This window comes from Vitis riparia, chromosome 1 (genome assembly GCF_004353265.1).
Source record: "Vitis riparia cultivar Riparia Gloire de Montpellier isolate 1030 chromosome 1, EGFV_Vit.rip_1.0, whole genome shotgun sequence".
NCBI classification, from domain to species: domain Eukaryota; kingdom Viridiplantae; phylum Streptophyta; class Magnoliopsida; order Vitales; family Vitaceae; genus Vitis; species Vitis riparia.
Window position 1 is genome coordinate 6854015 of NC_048431.1, and position 21830 is coordinate 6875844.

General features: G+C 34.9%; 1 protein-coding gene across 1 annotated transcript; it reads left to right on the forward strand.

Moving 5' to 3' along the window:
• Window positions 1-10719: 10719 nt before the first annotated feature.
• LOC117916356 (oxysterol-binding protein-related protein 1D) lies at window positions 10720-21606 on the forward strand. Its single transcript, XM_034832313.1, has 8 exons — window positions 10720-11648; window positions 13050-13406; window positions 14765-14852; window positions 15403-15872; window positions 18674-18829; window positions 19075-19383; window positions 19999-20343; window positions 21006-21606. Exons 1-8 carry the CDS (start codon window positions 11160-11162, stop codon window positions 21180-21182), a joined length of 2391 nt encoding a protein of 796 aa, XP_034688204.1. The 5' UTR covers window positions 10720-11159; the 3' UTR covers window positions 21183-21606.
• Window positions 21607-21830: the final 224 nt, after the last annotated feature.

Below are 21830 nucleotides of genomic sequence, written 5' to 3' on the forward strand. Positions count from 1 at the left end.
TATTAAAGCAGGTTGAATTAAAATATAAATTTGTTTTCCTACTTGATTATTTTTTGGAACCATAACGAGTGAAGTTTTGTATAAATAATCTACCTTACTTTATTGGAAATACTTTTCTCCATTGAAAAACTTATATGAAATCCTTCTTAATGATGTAAGGATAACAAGTGATGCAATTGAATTTGTTTAGGGACTTTTATTAAAGTTAGATGGAGTTGGTAGACCTAATAGAGAACTAAAGTCCAAACACAAACAAGATAAATTTGATAATAAAGGCTATGAGGCAAACTCTATGGCTCTTTATAACATTTTTAATGGTGTTAGTACTAATGAGTTCCATTTGCTAGCAACATGTAAACATGCCAAGGAACTTGAGATATTTATTTTGTTACTCTGGTGGACATTTCTTTTACGAAGTTATTAAAAATAAAAATATTAATTGCTAAGTTTAAGAATGTTCACATGCAAAAGAATGAATCTTTTTCTAATTTTTCTGTTATTTTGAGTGATATTATTAACTCAATGTTTAATATCCGAGAAGATCCCTAAATATAAGGTTGTTAGAAATGTGATGACTTTAGTTGAATAGAACTTAGCACTGACCCAACTTAATTTTTATGGGGTAAAATCAATGTGATCAGACATTTTAGGTGGAAAGAGGAAGAGAATAAGAGAATCCTACAACCAGTTAATAAAGAACTTTTCCTATTAGTTAGTTTCTTTGGCAATTGGAGTATTGTAATTGGAATAAGCAATATTATAATGACCTTAATTTTCAAGTTTGGTGATAACTTTACTTGCCTTCATAATATAGGATCAATGTGCTAAGGGAAAAAAATTAAAAGATAATAAGAGAAACCAATGCACAAACTAATGACTTAATTAGTGGATTGATTAGTGACTTAATTAAGAAAATATTACAATTAGAATTTTCCATTGTAGTGGTCCATGTGGTAGACGGCGGGCCCCACTAGTAGCATCCTCCATCAACCATAGGGAAAGCGATATGTTGCATCAATTGTTGAATGTACAGTTAAAAAAATGATCAAACATTCAAGATCACATGTAGCAATAATAGGGTCACCAATCGGCACAAAATTAGTTTTAGAAAATGTTTAACTAATTGTCTTAATAGTGCTATTACTAAGAACATTCGAAGATTCCAATAAAAGACATGATAATTACTCAAAAGTTAACCAATTGTTTACACAAACGTTAGCTTATCTCGAAAGTTTGCTTTTGAAACTTAAGAGGGCATAATACTTAAAAACCTCTTAGATTTTGCTTTATTTTCCTCTTACTAAAGGCCTCATAAGGTTAAAACTTAAAAAACAACATAGGAGTGAAAATTGAACTTTTAGGGTAAAGTGCTTAGTAAGTAGAGCAGGTTCTATCATAAATTCAACTTTATATATAATCATTAAGCATGATGAAAATCTTGATTATACAGTGTTGTGACTAAGGTGGTGTTTGTTTTTTGGCTGAATAGAAAATACCAAAATAGTTGGTTTTTTCTATTCAGTTAAAATTAATTTACTGATATCAATCAATATAACTAAAATGAACTTGTTATTAATAAGTTCATTTTAGTTATGCCGGTTGATATCAACAAGATACTTTTAGTTGAATAGAAAAAAATCAAATATTTTGGCTTTTTCATTTAACCAAAAAACAAACACCACCTAAATTTGAATTTTCCTTAATAAATAGGCAATACATATATATTACATAGCATGTTGATAAGATTTGCTAAATGAAAATTGGTGTTTGTCTATGTAATCATGAATACATAAGATCTAAGCATTGTCAATTATGAGTTCATTGCTAAACTAAGGCTCAAGGAAATGACTTGTAGTATTGATACAAAGTAAAATTTGTATGAAATTTTAACTATTTAGCATGAGCCATTGTGTTTGTTACTAACATTGGACTACAACATGAGCAATATGGTAATAATGTTTAAGGCATTAGAAAATGTGCAAGCAGACGCCATGATAGGTAACTTTTTGAATTAAGAGAGAACATTGTTCTAAGCTAAGAGCCCCTAAAATAATGAAACAAATTTTGAATGCTAGAATAGATACAATGAAACAAATTGTGATTGCTAGAATAGGTATAATTATGAATCGATAAGGGGCGACGGTTCTTAGGTCAAATGCTCTTAAGGAATAAGGGCAAAATGTCCTAAGGTGAAAGACACAAAACATGCTTCAGGAATATCTTTTTTAAGATTACAGAACCAATTAATCAAATGAAGTACATTTGAGCCACAACACAAGTATATGGTGAGGTAGTATGATTGAATTATGCATCTTATGATGATTATGAATTCATAAATGCTTGAATGGGTGAAATGTTATATTACTAATTATACATATTAACCGAATAATTCCACAGACCAATAAATAATCTCTACTAAGTTGCGAAACTTGTTCTTTTATAAAATTGTTTTAGATATTGTTGAAGGTGTCCAAGGTGAAGGAAAATCTCAATAGGTCTCTTATAGAGTAAAAAACTTCTTTAGGGATTAGGGTGTAGTGTTATGTTGGTTGAGGAATGTATTATAATAAAATGTTTTTTTTTTTCAAAAAAAAAAAATTGTGTTAGAAGTGCTTAAAACTTATGTAAACAAGAGCATTTGAGAAAGTTTTCAATTTTTGTTATGTATACCTAGTTTGATGAATGAAAAAAATTAAATTATTAGTTGGAATTGAAACTCCCCAAAGTTTTTGAGGATGGAATTGGTGATTAATATTGAATTCGGAAAGTCAAAAAATGCATAAAACCAAGTATATCTTATAAAATTAATAAAAATGATCAACCTATAGGATTTATGCTTACACATCCTTTGTGATCGATTTAGGTTGTGTACTCGTCTCCCTTTATTTTGCTTAATTGTTTTGGATTGTTCCCCATTTGCTTTATTTTTTTTCATTTCACTAAAGCAACATAATTACAAATCAACCAAAGATGCTTACATGTCTTTGTGATCAATTTTGGTATGCAACCTTATTTTTTTATTTGTAATAAAAATGTTGCCATATGTTCCAATGCTACATGTTGAATTGTCAATAATGTGTTGTCGCGTGCATTAAATTATTCTTTACTCACACAACTACACATATCTCTCGTTGTTGTATGCCCACTAATGTGCCCTATTGTGGACCTCGCATTTCGGCTCATGCGTTTCCCACTCGATGGCGAAACTCGCTTTTTATTTTATTTGACGAAAATTCGATTTTTAGAAAAAGACTTGGAGTCGCCACTTATTTTTGTTTTATTTTTAAAGGGTAAACAAAATAAGAAAGAAAACCCTAAGTGCGACTCCTTATTTTGGGAAAAGGTGATCTACGAAAAAACTGGATCGGGTTCGGGGGTCAGGTTACTTATTGGGAAGGTACGGTAACGACCGTAGCACCCCTCTAAGTCCCTAAAGTCGGGTCTCTACTAATAAAATGAAGCTGACATGACAATCAATGAGAAAATCAATGAATACCCGAAGCGATCATGCACATATGAGAATCAAAACATGTACAAAGAATGAACAAAATATGAGTGGATACGTACCTGGTGCTCCAGTCGCGAATGCGCTATCATGGAACAGGATTAGTGAATCACGAATAGATAAAATTATGCGCATGTCAAGGAACAGAATGAATCAAACAAGCATGGTAAATCAATCAATCAATCAATCAATCAGTCATAAAATCACATATGCGGGGCCCCCACCAAAGCCCGATTGATCTTGCCTGAATTAATCTCGCGAAACCCATTATTTCGGAATTATGAAGATTCATCATTCTTACTTGTGTAAAGAATCGAAAGAAATAGAACATTATTTAAAAATTTAAGTGGAATTAAAGCTTTTCGAGAGAAAACTGGATTTTTGAGATTTATTTGAAAATTAGAGTCTCGAAAATTATTTGAAGATTGGAGTCTTGAAAAATTAAATTTAAGAATTGGAGTTTTGGATATTAAATTTGAAATAAATTAGAATTTTGGAAATCGGAAATTAAGTTCAGAAATTGGGATTTTGAATAATTATTTAAAATGGAATTTCAAAATAAATAACTAAAATAATAATAATTAAATAGATTAATGTGAATTTTGGAACTTTGGAATTAGGAATTAAATCGGGAGTCGGAAATTTTAATGAATTGTTTAAAATGAAATTTTAGAATAAATAAATAAAATAATAATAATTAAATAGATTAATGTGAATATTGGAATTTTTGGAACTATAAATTAAAATCGGAAGTGGAAATTTTAATGAGTTGTTTAAAATGGAATTTTAGAATAAATAAATAAAATAATAATAATTAAATAAATTAATGTGAATATTGGAATTTTTGGAATTAGAAATTAAATTTGAAGTCAGAAATTTTAATGAATTGTTTTAGATGAAATTTTAGAATAAATAAATAAAATAATAATACTAATGAAAATAATAAGGATTAAATAATTAAATGTGGAAATTGGAATTCCGAAAATTAGAAATCGAATTTAGAAATCGGGATTTTGAAGAATTACTTGATGATAGAATTTTAAATAAATAAATAAATAATAATAATTTGAATAAATTGATGTGAGGATTTAAAATTTCAGAAATTGGAATTTAAATTTAGAAATTATAATTTTGAAAGATTATTTTAAAGATGAATTTTAAAAATGAACAAATGAATAAATATCGATGATTAAATAAATTGATGTGAGAATTAAAATTTCGGAATTTGGAATTTTAAATTTAGAAATCAAAATTTTGAAAGATTATTTTAAGATTGAATTTTAAAAATGAACAAATGAATAAATAACGATGATTAAATAAATTGGTGTGAGAATTAAAGTTTCGAAAATTGGAGTTTTGAGGTTATTTGAAGATGATATTTTAAAAAAAGATGAAATTCGGGATTATGGAACTTTTGGGATATTAGAATTAAAAATTGAATTTTGGGAAAACTAAATTTATAGTTAGAGTTTTAGAAAATTATTTCGAGAATTAAATTTTGAAGAATTAAAATTAAAATATTGGAATTTTAGAAAATTGAATTTTAGATCTGAAGTTTCGTAAGCTGAATTTAAAAATCGCATTTTACGAGATTATTTCGGAAAGGGTACGTGTATATATATATATATATATATATATTTCTTAAATAAAATAATTAACAAATAAATAAATAAATAAAATAAATGAATGAATTCGGAACGTTGAGATTTTTAAAAGAATTACTTGATAACGGAACTTTCAAAAAAATGAAAATTTTAACATGAAAAAAATGGAATTAAGAAGATGGCACCTGGGAGAAAAGAGAAAATAACAAATAATAAACACCCTTGAGGCCTACGGGACCTATGCCACTAATGAATAAAAAATAATAAATTCATGTCTTTGACTTTTATTCACCAATTTCTTTAAACATGCCTGCCATGCAATATATTCCTCTTTCCCCTTTTTTTTTATTATGCTCCTGCTGCCACTATGAAGGCTAGATAGATTCGGGACCTTAGAGGAGACTCACAACAACCTGGGCAGCCATGCGTGCATGGGTAACGTAGACGTGGGTGAGATGGCAAGAGGATTGGTAAGAAAGGAACATTAAAACAGTGAGAAAAAGGGTTTTCGGTGATTGATGAAACGGAAGATGTTTGGTATGAAGAGCAATAGGTGATGAACTTTGTGGGTATGCAAGGTGGTCTTGGCTAATGAGGACGAGCATGGTGTGGGTATGGTGATAATATAGAGAGAGAAACGGGTAAGAGATGGATAAGTGGGGTATTCGGGTAGTGGGTATGGGCACGTATGCACGAGGTTGGAAGGTTGGGTTGCCAACAGCGGGTTTCGAAGAAGGAAATGTGGGCATGGTGGTGAATACGACTGTGGGTATGGTGGGGTAAGAGCATGAAAGGTGAAAGTGTCATGTATGGAAAATGAGAAATGGGCATATGAAGAATAACTAGGTTAGCATGATCCTCCTGCGCATGGGTGGATAAATCTGGGATATTAACAAGAGTTTTGGAAGGAGCTTTGGGGCAGCCATGCATGCGCTGGGATGGGTATCAAGAGGGGGGTTAAATAGGTAGGCACGCATGCATGAGGACAAATGGGTATTAATTTGTTTAACTTCTCCTTTCCATCGTTGTTCAAGTCACCTTCCAAAATAATATAAATAAGGCTTGGAGTGGTTGAAATAGCCGAAATCTCTTCGGAGCAACTTTACTCTCTGATGACATCAAAACCTTGAGGATCTGTATCTTCGCAAGGGGTCACAGCCAGATTTCCTCTCTCACAGTCCATGCATTTAATGCGGTCCAGGAACAAGGAGCAGCCACAACAAGCAAGCAATAATGGAAACAGAGCATGAAGAACAGCAGATGAAGATATCCTCAACTAAGGCTTCACTCATGAGCCACCAGTGAGCCCTCCGATCAGGTGAGAATAAACACAACAAATACAACTATTGGCATGATTGTGGAATATTTCACACTAGAAGCATGGCATATTAAGATTAACAACCTCAAACATGAGCTTAGGATCATATCTCAACAAACAACAGGTGGCCTTCATTATCCACCCCAAGCAAACGGATATCCAAACACCAACAAGAGATATGGAAGAGAGGTAACAGCTAAAAACATCAATAAGCCTGCAGTAACCATACCTGAGGAAGTTTTTCTCCAGCGAAAACGGACTCCAAGCTTCTTCCTCTAACTCCCAGAACCTCCCCTGGACCCTCTCCACAGCAGCCTCTTAAAAAAAAAAAACCCCGAACCCCCTTTCAATATCTCTTCTAGCTTTTTAAACCTCCTCCTCTCCCTGTCTTCCTCAGCAAGCCCCTGAAATATCTCCTCTGTCACCCCTGCAGCCCTAGCTCCTCTGTTCCCTTAGACCGTCACCTCAAGTTCTTTGGGCTGCTCAAGAACAGCTCACCCATCATCCTCTTTGGCTGCCAGCCTTCTTTGGCTGCCCAAGAAACGACTCCTTCTCATCAGCCGCTTTCCTTCACTTCCCATTCCCCATTTAGCTGCCCGAGAACGGCTCCTCTTCGGGTTGGCTAGGAGAGATAATCAAATAATAATAATAAAAAACGAACACCCTTTTAGGGGGTCTACACCTATGTTAGTCTCATAGGCTCTTTTAGCATGAGAGTTGACTCCTTTAAGCTTATGGAAGTAGTCTCATAATGTTGATCAACCTAAACCCTCACAAGATGATGTCAATCTAATCTTTTATGCAGGATGCATAGTCTTGCTCTCCGATAAGGTGGTACCAACCTCATTCTTTGTATGTCAACACACACCCTTCTCATTTCAAGAAGAGGGCATCTTCTTCAAGTTTGTATCACCCTATGTCTTCCCACTTCCTTGAAGACAGCCCACTGACATGATTCCTTGATGCTATTACAGTTGTTTGAGTAAAAAATAGGGGATCAAGTGGCCTTTCATAGTGATAGACTTGAGTTATTGGAACATGTTGAGGGCCTTGGTTTGATGGATGGAGATGAAAACTTGTCTAGACACGCTATATTGTGTATGCATTGAATTTGTGTCAATAGGATTGAGAGGATTGAGACATCTTGTCATTGAAAACCCATTGTCATCCAATGTCATGTGACAATACAAGCATAAGGATGCTAGTCAGTACAAGCATGTGATAGTCTCTCCATAGTTATACTTGACTAACTAGAGATTAAAACCTTGAGTCTCTAAATAAAAGAAACAAAAAGATGAAGGCTAAGAGGGTGTTTGTTTTTTTAGTTTTTTGTGGAAAACAATTTGCTTTCAAACTTTAAGTTATTTGTTTTTTTACTTTTTCATAACTTATTATAAACTTTTTACTGAATTGAAAAAATAAAATATTTTAATTTTTTCTAAATGAAAAAAGTAATATGTTAATTTTTCTTTACTTTTTAATGCTTAATAAAAATAAAATATTAAAAAAACAAACAACTTAATATTTAATACTATTAAACATTAAAATTTTATTTAGAGTCAAGTAAAAAAACAAACACCACCAAAGTCTATTATTACCTTAAGATCCTTAAAATTCAATCTCCAAGGGTTCCTTTGAAGTACTCTTTGATGCTCTATTCCCAATTATGGATCATTATCACTTGTTCCCCTCACTCTTCTCTTAGTTCTCTCCACTCTCTCTTCAAACCTTGACATTTCATCATCCTCGTAGTTCACCTCTTATCCTACCAAAAGACCACCACAACATTTATTAATACATTAAATTTTTTTCTTAAATTTTAAAAATGGCCTATTTTTAATATTTTAATGTATATTACCATGGTAATGTATATGTTAGTATTTTGACATAATACAAGAGATTTTCACATACATAACTTTAGCTCCAACCTCTTCCCTTTCGCGTGAAAGGAAATAATTTTGGAATCAATCATGAGCTCAAAAGCAACCTTATGTCCAATCACAACAAGGCAAAAGGGTTACTCTTGTCATATAAATAAAAAAGGTTGGAGACTGAGCAAAGGGAATCTTCTTCCTTGCATCAGTCATTCAACACTCAACTGGTGTCCTCATGTGCTCTTTTGCTGTAGCATTATTAGCTTAATTCAACACTTTAAAAAATAAAAAAATAAAAAAAATCAATGCACCGACATGTTACATCCGAGACAATCTTATCTTCTGATAGTTCCAAACTAGTTTTTCCCCATTTTCAATAAACTCCATCATGCAGCATTGGATGATCACCGGTGATCATTTTTATTAGGACATTTAGTTGGGTTTGATTATTTGAGCATTTTTATTTTTTCTTGATAATTGACAAATAGAAAAAAAGTTAGACCACCTTAAACATTTTATCTCACATATGGCACTATAAATATAAATGTTAGAGTGAGAACAATTTTTGAAAATAGTTCTAATAAACAGTTTTATTTTTAAATGCGTTATATTTTTAATTATTTTATATACTTGTACAATTATTTTTCAAAATGATCTTTAAAAAATAAGTGAAAATAACTAAACAATGTTATCTAAGAATATTTTATTTTGTTTTATTAAAAATAGAAAATAAAAAATGGTTTTTTTGTTGTCAAACATGTTTTCTAGTTTCCTTATTTTGAAGAATAGAAAACCGTTATAAAAAATAATTGTCAAATAATGTCTTAGCCTTTAAAGAGATGACACATAAACATAATTCCTTGTTTGCTCACATTGAAAAAACAAATTATGTTAAACATTTTCAAATGTGTTCTTTTTAAAATGTTGTATGGGAAAAAAATCACAAGATAGACAAAAAGGATGATAAATCTTAATGGTAATAAATAAAAAAATATTTGTAATTAATGGAAAGAAAGAAGATAATATTTAATACATAAGAATAAAAACAAATTTAATGATTCATCCCAAAAAGTAAAGTTGAAGTGATTATTTCTTTTTGTTTCAATATTTAGTAATAATAGAAATAAGAATAAATAAATAAATAAATTGATAATAATATTTTTACTCTTGATTTGAAACTATTTTTAAGATTTTTTTTTACTAATGATAAGAGTAAAAAAAAATAATATTTACTCAATAAATAAAATTTAAACATTAAAAGTAATATAGATTTAATGAAAATAAAGAGAAAATAATAATTTTAATATGTCTTTTATCATTTCCTACATCAATCAAGAGCCCCCTCAATAAATTTCATATCATGGCCCCTCAATTTCTCCCTTGGCTCTACGGTTGCCCACAAAGTGAATAAAATGATGAAGTGATAATATACAACGTGGCAGTATCACATGGGATACACATTCATACACCCAATTATAGTAGTTGGGTTTTCAAAATCCTTTTCCTTTCTCCCAGTAACTTCAAGGGCCAGCCACCTAAAATCCCTTACATCCAATTGGGTCTTCTAAAGAATGTATGAAAGGCATGGTGATTGGTGCCCCACTTCAATGCATGGGGACCATATGGTATCGAAGGATACCCTTTTTAACTCTCCCATCCTGTGGTTCGTCATACTGACTAATGAGTGAAAAAACCTTCAATTTTGTAAGATGTGACAGTCTTTTAATATTTGTATGTACGATTTACATAAGAATGGATCAGATTCCCTTGCGCTCTTGTGGGAATCTGCGACCACTCGATCCAATCTCAAATTGTTTCCGCACCAATTTTGTACGAAATTTAAACTTTTATTGCAAAGTGCCAAATGTTTCTTTTCCTATGCAACTCTAATAACGTACATAAATTTAATTCTTATTTGAAATATTATTTGACTTTTACGCGTGACAATAATGTAAGTGGGAATAAAAGTTTAGTTCTAAGAAAAATGGAGTGGGTGGATATTTGAAATGATTTTTTTATTTTAGAATTACTATGCAAACGGTGAAGAAGGAGGAAATTGAATAGAATGAGTGGGGCAGGGGTAAGGCCAAGTTTCGAATTCATGGCTGGTAAGTGATGTGATGCGCTCCTCCGAGACGGGTGGGGGACCCGCTGTTTGGGCGATCGTTTCCGTGGGAGGGAAATGACGGAAACAGCCTCCAACGAGGGGTTGTGGTGTGAGGGGGAAGAGTGGAAGTGGAGAGGTGGGGGAAGAGAGCGAAGCAGGCGTGGCCAATGGGGGCCATGAGTCATGACCAGAAAGGGGTTTTCCTCTCAACCAACGGACAAGCCCTCCCCCACCCAATCACTACCTGTGCACATATATGCGCATGTTAGCTGTCTCCGCAATCATTACTTCCCCCAAAACAAACCAAAAGCCATGCATTTATAAGAGTTATTGTGCAACCACACCTCCCCCCCACTAGCTTAACCTACGCTCTCGCGCGCACAGGCACATCCATTCTCTTTCTGTCTCTTTCTAATTTCTCTCTCTAGTTTAGTCCTTAGTAGCTGCACTGTGGTCTACTGAATTACTGATGAGTGAATTAAATTGATCTGCGCACTGTACAACCAACAGCGAGTCATAACTCATAACTGTTCTTTCCTTCTCTCTCTGTCTCTCTCTCTCTCTCTTCATCTCTAGATCCCCCTCTCTTTATTCCAATCTATAAGGCTTATGTCATTTCCGAAACGTTTCGGCTGTTGTGTGACGCAGTCACCGCGTGTCGCATCCGATCGGGTCCGGTTCTTTGATTCGGATCTTCTTCGGATGTGGGGGAGGGGGTGTTGTGGTTCAGCGTGATCTGTATTTGGCTGGGATGAATCCGCTGTGCTGCATTGCTCCGGTTTCCATCGATCGGGACCGGGCCAACCCGGGTCCGTGTCAGTTAGGGCTGGAGAGTTCGGTGAAGAATGTTAACATCGGTTCCAAGCAGGGATTCTCAGCTCAAGTTTCGTCGATCAATGCTGAGTCGGATGCGGTGAGCCACGATGTTGAGGACGCTTTTCCGGAGGCCAGGGACGGGAAGGTGTTCGGTGCAGGTGGAGGCGTGGCTGGGATTCTCTACAAGTGGGTGAATTACGGCAAGGGTTGGAGGTCGAGGTGGTTCGTGCTTGAAGATGGGGTTCTTTCGTATTACAAGATTCATGGTCCGGACAAGATTTTGATGAGTCCAGCAAGGGAGAAGAGCTTGAAGGTAATTGGAGAGGATTCGTTGAGGTGTATGAAGAAGAACAGTTGGAGTAATCATCACCGTCTTGCTGGGTCTGCGAAGCAGTGGAAGCCGTTTGGGGAGATTCATTTGAAGGTTTGCTTTTGTTTTTTATTTTTTAATTGATTCTTTCTATTCTTGTCTTGCTAAAAGCACAGATTAAGACTGATTAGAGTTTTACTGTGGTGGGTATCGGTGATGTTCATATTCGGAAAGGGAAGTAGTTGTAGAGAGATTTTGATGACATGGATGTGCAATATGGTTATCTTTTCTGAAAAGCCTTTAGACTCAGACGCCTTTTATGAGTATACGTACTTGTTGTCGTTTGCGGATGCGCTTAGTCTATAAAGATATGGAATTTTTCTTTTGATATTATTAGTTCGTTTGGGACTATTTGAAATTGTTCCTCTGTTCCGTAAGCCGCCAAGCAGGGAAGTTACAAGGAGGAATTTACTAAAGGGTTGGGTCACAAAAGTGGGGGATCGACAAAAGTTTAATGTTTATTTAAGAACTTCTGCCATACTTGGATTTATGTACATACTTACAGAAAAAACCGCATCATCTGTAAACTCTATTAAATTTGGATGCTCCTGTGTTAAATATGCGATTTATGGCGAGTGTGTAATTTGGAACTTTTTCTGAAGTTATTCCAATGAATAGATTCTCTAACCGGCAAAGTGATTTGGGTAACTCCCACATGCCCTGCATGAAAACAAGCTGATTATGCAAGCTTGTCTTTGTTTATGATGTATAAGTTCTTTTTTTCCCTCCTAAAAAACCAGCCCTGTGTTAAAGAGGGTAAACTTCTTTCTGCTGATTTCTCTTGAGAAACTGCTTATTGCCTTTGAGTAGGGTTGACTAGTGATCACTGTAGTTCCCTCATAGTTGGTCTATAAAACAAGATAGGTACTAGCATTTGGCCAAGTTTCTCCTTCCCTGTGGAATCACTGTGGGATGGGCTATTTAATTTATAGACTGCATGGTGAACTTTATGGTTATGTTTGATTGCCATAAAATCTGAGGGAAAATGCAAGACACAGAAAATACGAAGGAAAGATGGAAAAAAAAGAAAAGCAAAGAAAAATAAAAAATATTTTTAAAATCAATAATTTTTTTTATATGTTACTTCAAACTCGTTTTACTTATTTTTCCTCTCCTATGTAAAGATTAAATAATTTAAAAATGCATTAAGATATTCTTTCGTTATTTTCCATAGTGAAACCCAACGTGAGAAATTTATTCTCCTTAACATTTTTTTCTTCTCAATACCTTCTCAGAACCAAACATAGCCTAAATGTTTAACTAAAGTTAACAGTTTTCTCTAAAGCTACTTTGTAATTGGTTAATCAGAGCTTATTGTGAAAATTTGGTGCATCCTTGTGATATAGATAATCCACGACCTTGATTGTGTGATATGTGCAATGTGTGCCCATGGACTTTATGTTTCATAATTCCCTTTTCGAATGGTAGCTGAAATTTGAATGATATGGTTTGCAGGTGTCCTCAATTCGTGCAAGCAAATCAGATGATAAAAGGCTGTCCATATTCACGGGAACAAAAACTCTTCACTTGCGTTGCATATCTAGGGAGGATAGATCTGCATGGATTGAGGCACTGCAGGCTGCTAAAGATCTTTTCCCTAGAGTTTTGACAAGCAGTGATTTTGCACCATCTGAAGATATTGTTGTTTCAACTGAGAAGCTACGTTTACGATTAGTGCAGGAAGGTGTTGGTGAGGTAGTCATTAAAGACTGCGAATCTATCATGCTTTCCGAACTCTCTGAGCTGCAAAATCAGTTTAAGGCTCTTCAACGGAAGCATATTATCCTGCTAGATACATTGAGACAGTTGGAGGTATCTGGCTTTTCTCCCTTTCTCCCTTTCTCTTCATCTCAGTACCTGACACTTGTAAAACTAACTTGGATGTACCACCTCTCAGAAGAAAAAAAAAAAAATCTTGGATGTGCCGAAGCTTGAAATTGACATGCCATGAATAAGCACAGAATGGAGCTGGCCAGCTTCTGTCAAAATTTTATTATGTTCCAATTCTGTTGCATTTTTGTCTTAAGATGCATGATAAAATAGGCTCATTATCATTTTTCTCGAATGATATAATATGACTGTTAAACTCTCTTTCTTGAATACTCTTTTTGGAATGGGTGGTATGTAGATGAGCCTCCTGTGTCCATGGAAGGCTTTGTAGATTGGATTAGTTCAAAATGAGGAGAGGGGGTGAGGGGTTCTGTGTTTTTTTTTCCTTTCTTCTCTATTCTGCTTGCCTGTTTTTAAGTGACAAATGTTTACTTTTGCGTGTACTTTGTTGCGTCTTTGGTTCAAACACTTTTCATATATATATATATGTATGTATGTATGTATGTATGTATGTATTGTTTCTTATTGCCTATAAAAAAAAAAGTTGACTGTTAAAATTAAATCTATTGACTCCCATTAAGAATGAGAAAGTGATTTGCTTCAATTTGAATGCAATGCACAAGACAAGGGAATGTTGAAAAGAGTGTGAATTGTATTCTTTCTTATTGCCTATAAAAAAAAAATTTGATTGTTAAATTAAATCTATTGACTCCCATCAAGAATGAAAAAGTGATTTGCTTCAATTCGAATGCAATTCACAAGACAAGGGAAAGTTGAAAAGAGTGTGAATTGGGGCTGTGACAGAAGAGATGATATTACTAGAACATATGCCTGTCAATGAAATTGAATAGCTGATAAAGATTCTGAATTGCCAAACCCAAGTTCTCTGGATACATCTTTTATTAAGTTGGTCAAACTATAAATGGATGTTCAACCCTCATGATTGTTGCCTTTTGGTCCTTGTTTTTAGTAAAAGTCAGCGCACTAGTAGTTTCTTTGGCACCTTTCTCTATTGCCATGTTTTTAAAACTCTAAGTAAAGGGTCTCTATTGCCATGCATCCTTTGTATCAAATGATTTGAAGGTGTTTTTACTTAATGCAAACTGGGCACAGCAGTTTGACAGCTTAGTGCCAAGTGTCCATGCCTCTTGAATCTATGTTGACTGCCCATTACTTTGCTTTCTCTCTGTATTTCTACCTTATGATAATTTATATTAGTTTTGTACCACATTTGGTTCCTTGTGGTTTTCTCCTACCTATATGCTGCAAGAGGAGCTGGTGGTTTTCTTATTTGGAGGAATAAGTTCATCTTTTTTTTGGGGTATAAAATGGTTTTGCAGACAGAGAAAATAGAACTGGAAACTACTGTAGTGGATGAAACAAAGGAACGGGAGTCATACTGTGGCCAAGGAAATAGAAGATTCAGTGGTTAGTAAATCTTTTCTCACTACCATGATTTATTAATGTTTTTGTTCAACATATTTTTGTAACACCAGAGCTAGCCTGTATTTTGAATAATTTGAATATTCAAGACTCTATTGGAGCTGAATATGAATACAAGAGCTTCTTGGGAAGCAATGGGACAGCCTGATATGGATCTTTAGTGGTTTTAAAACAATTCAACCTTGTTCATTATTACTTGCTTTGTGCATTTGTAATAATTCTAATCAACTAAAGTGCTTTTAGTATCCCTATATGATCGTTAAGTGGCATAATTTTTCCAAGGAAATATATAAAACTGTCCTGTCATAGCATTCAAGTATTGCCTTCTACCCTTCTGCTGCAAAATTTGTGCATTCAATCATGCTTTCCTAGGTTCTTCAATTTACATTTTTCCTTATTCCTTTCTGTTTACATGAATTTTTTTTAGCAAAAATACCAGTTTCTCCTTGAAATGTTTACTGATAAGGAACTTGTGATAAAGTAAAATTATTTTGAGGAAAATAATGGTTTTCATACCATCATCATAATGTTGCAGACTTCTATTCTATCATGTCAGAGGGCAGTGGAAGTGATTCTGATGCAGATAATGAAAGTCAGGACGGAGTAGATGTTGAAACTGATGAAGATGATATAGTATTTTTCGACACAAATGATTTTTTGTCTTCAGAATCTCTTAGAAGTGCTTCTTACAGGAGCAGAGAAACCTTGGGAAATGGGACTTTGATAAATAATAGAGATCCTTTCCTTTCTGATCATTTGCATGATGAGATGGAGATCAGGACAGTTGAATATCCATACATCAAAAGAAGGGATAGTTTGCCAGAACCAAAGGAGAAAGAGAAGCCAGTCGGTCTATGGTCAATAATCAAGGATAATATTGGAAAGGACCTGTCTGGAGTTTGTCTCCCTGTTTACTTCAATGAACCACTTTCTTCATTGCAGAAGTGCTTTGAAGATTTGGAGTATTCCTACTTAGTTGATCGAGCAATGGAATGGGGAAAGCAGGTCAGGTCCTCAGCTGTGCTTTCTTTTGTGGCAAAGCAGTTTCTTAAAGCATGATCTGCTAATTACATTTTAATCCAGGTAGTTGATATGCTGGCCTTAGTTTTGAACCACATGTTTCTTGAATAGTTGAACTACTTCAAGCCTTATCTAGATTTTGGCTTCATATCCCAAAACATAGGTTGTGGCATTTACTCGATTAAATTTTCCTCCCTTTCTTTCAGGTTTTTGTATTTTTTGCTCAGATCCTCTATAATGCATGGTAGGAGAGGAGATATCCTATCTTTGTTATAATACGATGACATGTGGCAAATTGCTAAACCAATGGTTTAGGTAGATGCCACATCAATTCTTTTATAACAAAATACATTATTGTTGATAATTTTATATTCAATTAAGTAATAAAAAAATTAAATTTTAGGATAATAATAAATATAAATTTTAGGATAAATTTAATACACACAAAATTAAAATAAATTATTCTTCTCAATTTTCAATTTTATCTTAAAAATATATTTAATAAATTTATTTTTCTATATTTCATATTTTTAATTAAAATATAGCTTTACAAATAAGTTGATAAGTAAAATTTTAATTTTAGATTAAAATAAACATTTGTCTCTTTCATTTTAAAAAATAGCATGGATTTGGCCTTGGAGCTTTGTTTTTTTTCTTTTCAATAACCGTGGATGTCCGGGCTAGCTTACATGCACCTCGACTAATCCCACAAGACCCTGAAGTTAATGACCAGGTAAACCTCTAGTGGCCCTGAGGGGACTCAAACCGGTGACCATTGGGGAGCAAACCCAAGGTCGGATCAATTGAACTACCCCCCTCAGGGTTTTTGGCCTTGGAGCTTTGTCCTCACATAGAGTAGACAATGCGACTAACACTTCTTCCTCAACTAAAGGAACCTCCAAGTTTCTAAGATTGTCACTTCCCAATGATTCATAGGACTTCTTGCTAATGCTAGGTCTCCAATCCCTTAATTTAGATATGAGATTATGGAAGGTCCTCGACACCCTCTCCTATTATGTCTGCTTTCTTAGGCAACCATTGCCTATTCACTCTAATTTTGGACAAGACATTCTTCATCTTTGTGTATTAGCCATTTTATGGAAGAATTTGGTGTTTTGTTCCCCCTCTTTTAACCAGGTTTCTCTGGATTTCTACCTCCACATAGTTTCTTCCGATGAAGCCCACTTACTATACTCAAACACCACTAACCTTCTGGTCTCAGATTCTTTAACAGAAAGGACTCCTCTGTCCTTAGAGTCCTAGAACCAATCTGATTTAGACGTTGCAACTACAAAATCTGAGACCCTTTTTTTGATAAGTAAAAAAATCTGAGACTTTTTTCTTTACTGATCAAAAAAAGGGTCAGAGTTTTTAGTTGCGACATTTCCAAGCACCTGCTTATTCCATGCTTTTAAATCTTTTTTGAGAGCCTTCAGCTTAGTTGCCAAATATGACTGAATGAACTGCTCACATTATAACCCATCCACCTGCTCCTAAGTACATTTATCCATTAAACTCTTAGGAAAGAGTGACCTGTTTTATCTATGAAATCTAAATTCACCTCCAAACTACTATAGCTTCCATTGCTAATTCATGCAGAAACCTCTGAGGTTTACCTTTAGCTTCATTGCTGAGATCACAATTGGTTCAAAGATACATCTTTAAGCTCCCTCTAGATACACCATGTTGCACAAAAAGAGCTGCCTCCTCACTTGTCCCCTCATTTTTCCAATAGAGTTTCCATAGAGACTTGACAAAAGCTCCTTCACCTGATTCATCAGGGCCCATATTGACAAAACAGAGCAAAAATCATTCATTATCATTCCTTAGCTTTGGGCATGTAGTGGATATGAGACCAAAATAGTTTGCATTAACTGGCTTGAGTTGATAGTAATGCATAACTAATAAGATGTGCTTTCCAACTTACCTTACAACTTAAGCCTCGATAGATATTTGGACTTGTATTCACTTGGTTGCCCATGTTTGACCGGCGGTGTATATTTCCTTGCTGCCAGTCTCAGAAAATATTCATTCCATGCGCCTCTCCCCTCACCTGTAGTTGGCCTTCTAGGAATATGCATCAATTCAACCACGGTTGACATCAGGTTTTGATCAAGCTGTAAATTATCTTGCACCTTTGTTGGATTATACTTCTAATTTATATACCTGATTCCAAATAGCTGGGAAAAACTTGCTTCAGGTCCTTTGAGGAGATTCATATAAAAGAGTATGTTAAAATGGTTTGGATTCTATATGTGACAGTGATGCTCCTATATCACTGTTGGTTATAAATGAAAATTCTCACGCAACTATTCGCTTTTATTTTTATTATGTATAAACTGTGACTTTATATTTACTGTCTCTTTAATGCGTCAGTCTGTTCAAGTTGTTTCAAATTGGGGTCTTGTTTTTTTCTGCCACCCTAAACCTATATGAGGCAAGATTTTATCCCAGGTCTCCAGTCAAACCAGTTGGAGACTTTTACCTACTTGACTAGGCAGCACAATCATCATGGTTTCTTAATGAGCCTATCTAAGGGCCTTCAATGCTCTACAATGAAGGATGAAATTCTAAGATTAAAAAAATGACTTCTGTGCTTTAGTTAAAGGTGTCCAAACTCTCTCTCTCTCTCGCTCTCTCTCTCTCTTTTATTTGTTTTATTTTATTTCTTTATACTCTCATTTCTACTTGTAATGGTTTCCGTCTGTTCTTGAACTGTTTTACATCATAATTGGGTGATATTAATTGAATTCCATGACTGAAGAGCATGGTTTTACCTGGTGCAGGGAAATGACTTGATGAGAATTCTAAATATTGCCGCTTTTGCTGTATCTGGCTATGCATCAACAGAAGGTCGGCAGTGCAAACCCTTTAATCCTCTCCTTGGGGAAACCTATGAGGCTGATTATCCTGATAAAGGTCTTCGCTTCTTCTCTGAAAAAGTAATTCCCTCTGCCACTAAAATTTGTTAAGCATCAGTGTATCTTTTACTTGTGATGGTAACCTCACAATTTTACTGGACTTCATTCTCAATCATGATGAAAATGAGAGAAATGAAACTGAAGTCACTCCATGTTTTATCCTTATCATTCAGGTTCCATAGAAATTTGGGCTAGACATAATGGATAGCACTATGACATTTCCTGTAGTCCTCTGATTATGTTCTAACAAGCTGCTTGTTGTTTAGGTGAGTCACCACCCAATGATTGTTGCTTGCCACTGTGAGGGGAGAGGCTGGAAGTTCTGGGCAGACTCTAATCTCAAAGGGAAGTTCTGGGGCCGTTCCATTCAGCTTGATCCTGTGGGTGTCCTTACCCTGCAGTTTGATGATGATGAGACATTCCAATGGAGCAAAGTCACTACTTCTATATACAATATCATACTAGGTAAAATCTATTGTGATCACTATGGAACCATGCGCATCAAGGGCAGTGGAAATTACTCCTGTAAGCTGAAGTTCAAGGAGCAGTCTATTATAGACCGAAATCCACATCAGGTACTTTGTGTGAGTTGAAATGAAGAGGATAAAAAGAACGGACTTTCTAAAACCTTTCCCTTGATATTTCTGAGCTTTAGAGCTTTTTTCCTCCTCTTGTAATGTTACACTTATTTCTTCCTTATTTACTAAAATAATTTTCACATTGATTTCCCATGGCAATTCAAAATAGTCATAGAAATTAGAAATTAGTTGATGACCTTTTAGGCTGAGCTTAAAAAAGTTTGACACTTTTCTTGCAACATTTAGATCTCCTCATGTTGTACTTTTATTGGATATTTAATTTCAGATCAAGTAAAAGTCACTAGTTATCACCCCCTGGAATGTAGTTCATCACTAGTGCGCCCTTTGGCAATGAACCAAAGGTCCCAAGTTTGAGCCTTCCCCTGGTGAGGGTGGGGGTGAGGGCATTTGCTGGCTGTTGAAATGAATGTCCCCCTGTCAAGATTGTTAGTAGGAAAAAAAAAAAAAAGGAAGAAAGGTCACTGGTTGTCAAAGAGGGCAGTGCACCAGAACAAACTGTGCTATCACTCTGAATTGATGCTTTTTGAATATTAATGGCCTGGCTAAGAAAACTGAATATATATAAATTTACATTTTGGTATATAATTGCAGGTACATGGATTTGTGCAAGATAATCGAACTGGAGAGAAGGTAGCTATGTTGGTGGGGAAATGGGATGAGGCAATGTATTATGTGTTGGGAGATCCAACAACAAAGCCAAAAGGGTATGATCCGATGACAGAAGCTGTGTTGCTGTGGGAAAGAGAAAAATTTGTTACCAAGACAAGATACAACCTCACACCTTTTGCAATATCTTTAAATGAACTGACACCAGGCTTATTGGAAAAATTGCCACCTACTGACTCAAGGCTGCGGCCAGATCAGAGGCATTTGGAGAATGGAGAATATGAGCTGGCAAATGCGGAGAAGCTCAGACTCGAACACTTGCAGAGACAGGTATCTCACTTAGTCTCCTCTGTTTTCATTTGTTAGGTTTGGCCGTGTTCTAGTTTAAATTTTTCCTATCACAAGTTGTGATTGTTGGATAAACTAATCAAAGAATGAGCAAACTAGGGTAGGAAAAAAAAATTTTGGAAGTAAATTTTTAATAGGATTACCATAAAATGCTAGAACTGAGCTATTGATGAGCTGGGTTCATGGATATGTGGTACCCTTCTGTTCCAAACGGCTAGACATAGCTATGAAGAACCAAATTTGAATTTAAAACTGGCTTCTTAAATTAATTAATCTGAACGAGTCATCTGATCTTGCTTTTGCATACTACAGGCATCCATTTCCACACAACATTGCTTTGTTATCATCTAGTATGGTTGCAACATAACTGAATAATGCTTATCTGTAAGGAAGTGAAAACAAAATTGTTAGAAGGTCAACAGTTTTGATCTTATAAGCATTTATCATGTGGTAAACCTGATGTGTCCCTAGTGTCTTTCATTAATGTAGGCTTGGGCATGAATGCAAAGCTTGGTTTTGGTGACTGGAGAGCTTTTATCTTCGTTTAATTTATAATTTTAATTTCATTCCCCTTTTTTTATCAGGTAAATAAGGAAAAAAAAAAAAAGGAAGTTGAGATAATCCTTGTGTACTTTGTGTTGCAGGCAAGAAAGTTGCAGGAAAGGGGGTGGCAGCCTAGATGGTTCCGTAAGGACAAGGAGGATGGTTGTTACCGTTACATAGGTGGATACTGGGAAACAAGAGAGAAAAGGTACTGGGATGGGATTCCAAATATATTTGGCCAGGGTAGTGATTCACCCTCATGTTTAATAGAGGAGTAAATCTTGTAATGGCCCAGCTTGCTTCAAGTTGTTTTGGTTCCCTTGTATGGTATCCTTTTTACTCTGCTTATCCGGGGAACATTTTAGTGGCTGGGTTTAGATGTAGCACTTGTTTAAGTTATAAAGAAGCTCCTTTAAGGTGCAATGTGTAGTTCTCCAGGAGATCGGTTTTGACTTTTCCAAAGTTTGTTCTGACATACTGTCAGGGGTGTACGAGGCAGTAACTATATTCATACTTCCTTTCACCATTGTTGGTTTCTTTTGGCCGAGTTCATTTTCTATTCCTTTTTTTAGATGGGAACTCGCCAGGAGCATAAAAATCCAGGGCAATGGTTTTGTTTATAAATGGCAAGGGAACACAGGGATCGATGGTCTGTAAAACAAACTACAAATCCTGTATTCTCATGCAACCTTTTGGATCCAAGTGGTTTAGGTTTGCCCCTTTTTTAACGTATATTTTTCCTGATCATTGATTGCAAAGTATTTATTCCTTTTTATCAAAGAAACACTTGGTGGACTTAAAAAGCACGGCTGCATTCAACACTCGTTCTATCTATATCTATGGTCCATAATTAAAGTCACGACTCATTTTGTTTATTTAAACATTTACCATAATATTTGCAGTCGTTTTTAGGCACTTGGTCTATG

Coding starts and splice junctions, on each gene's coding strand:
- LOC117916356 (XM_034832313.1), top strand. CDS start 11,160: ATGAATCCGCTGTGCTGCATTGCTCCGGTTTCCATCGATCGGGACCGG. Junction 11,649..13,049: donor TTGGGGAGATTCATTTGAAG/GTTTGCTTTTGT, acceptor TATGGTTTGCAG/GTGTCCTCAATTCGTGCAAG. Junction 20,344..21,005: donor TCGAACACTTGCAGAGACAG/GTATCTCACTTA, acceptor TTTGTGTTGCAG/GCAAGAAAGTTGCAGGAAAG.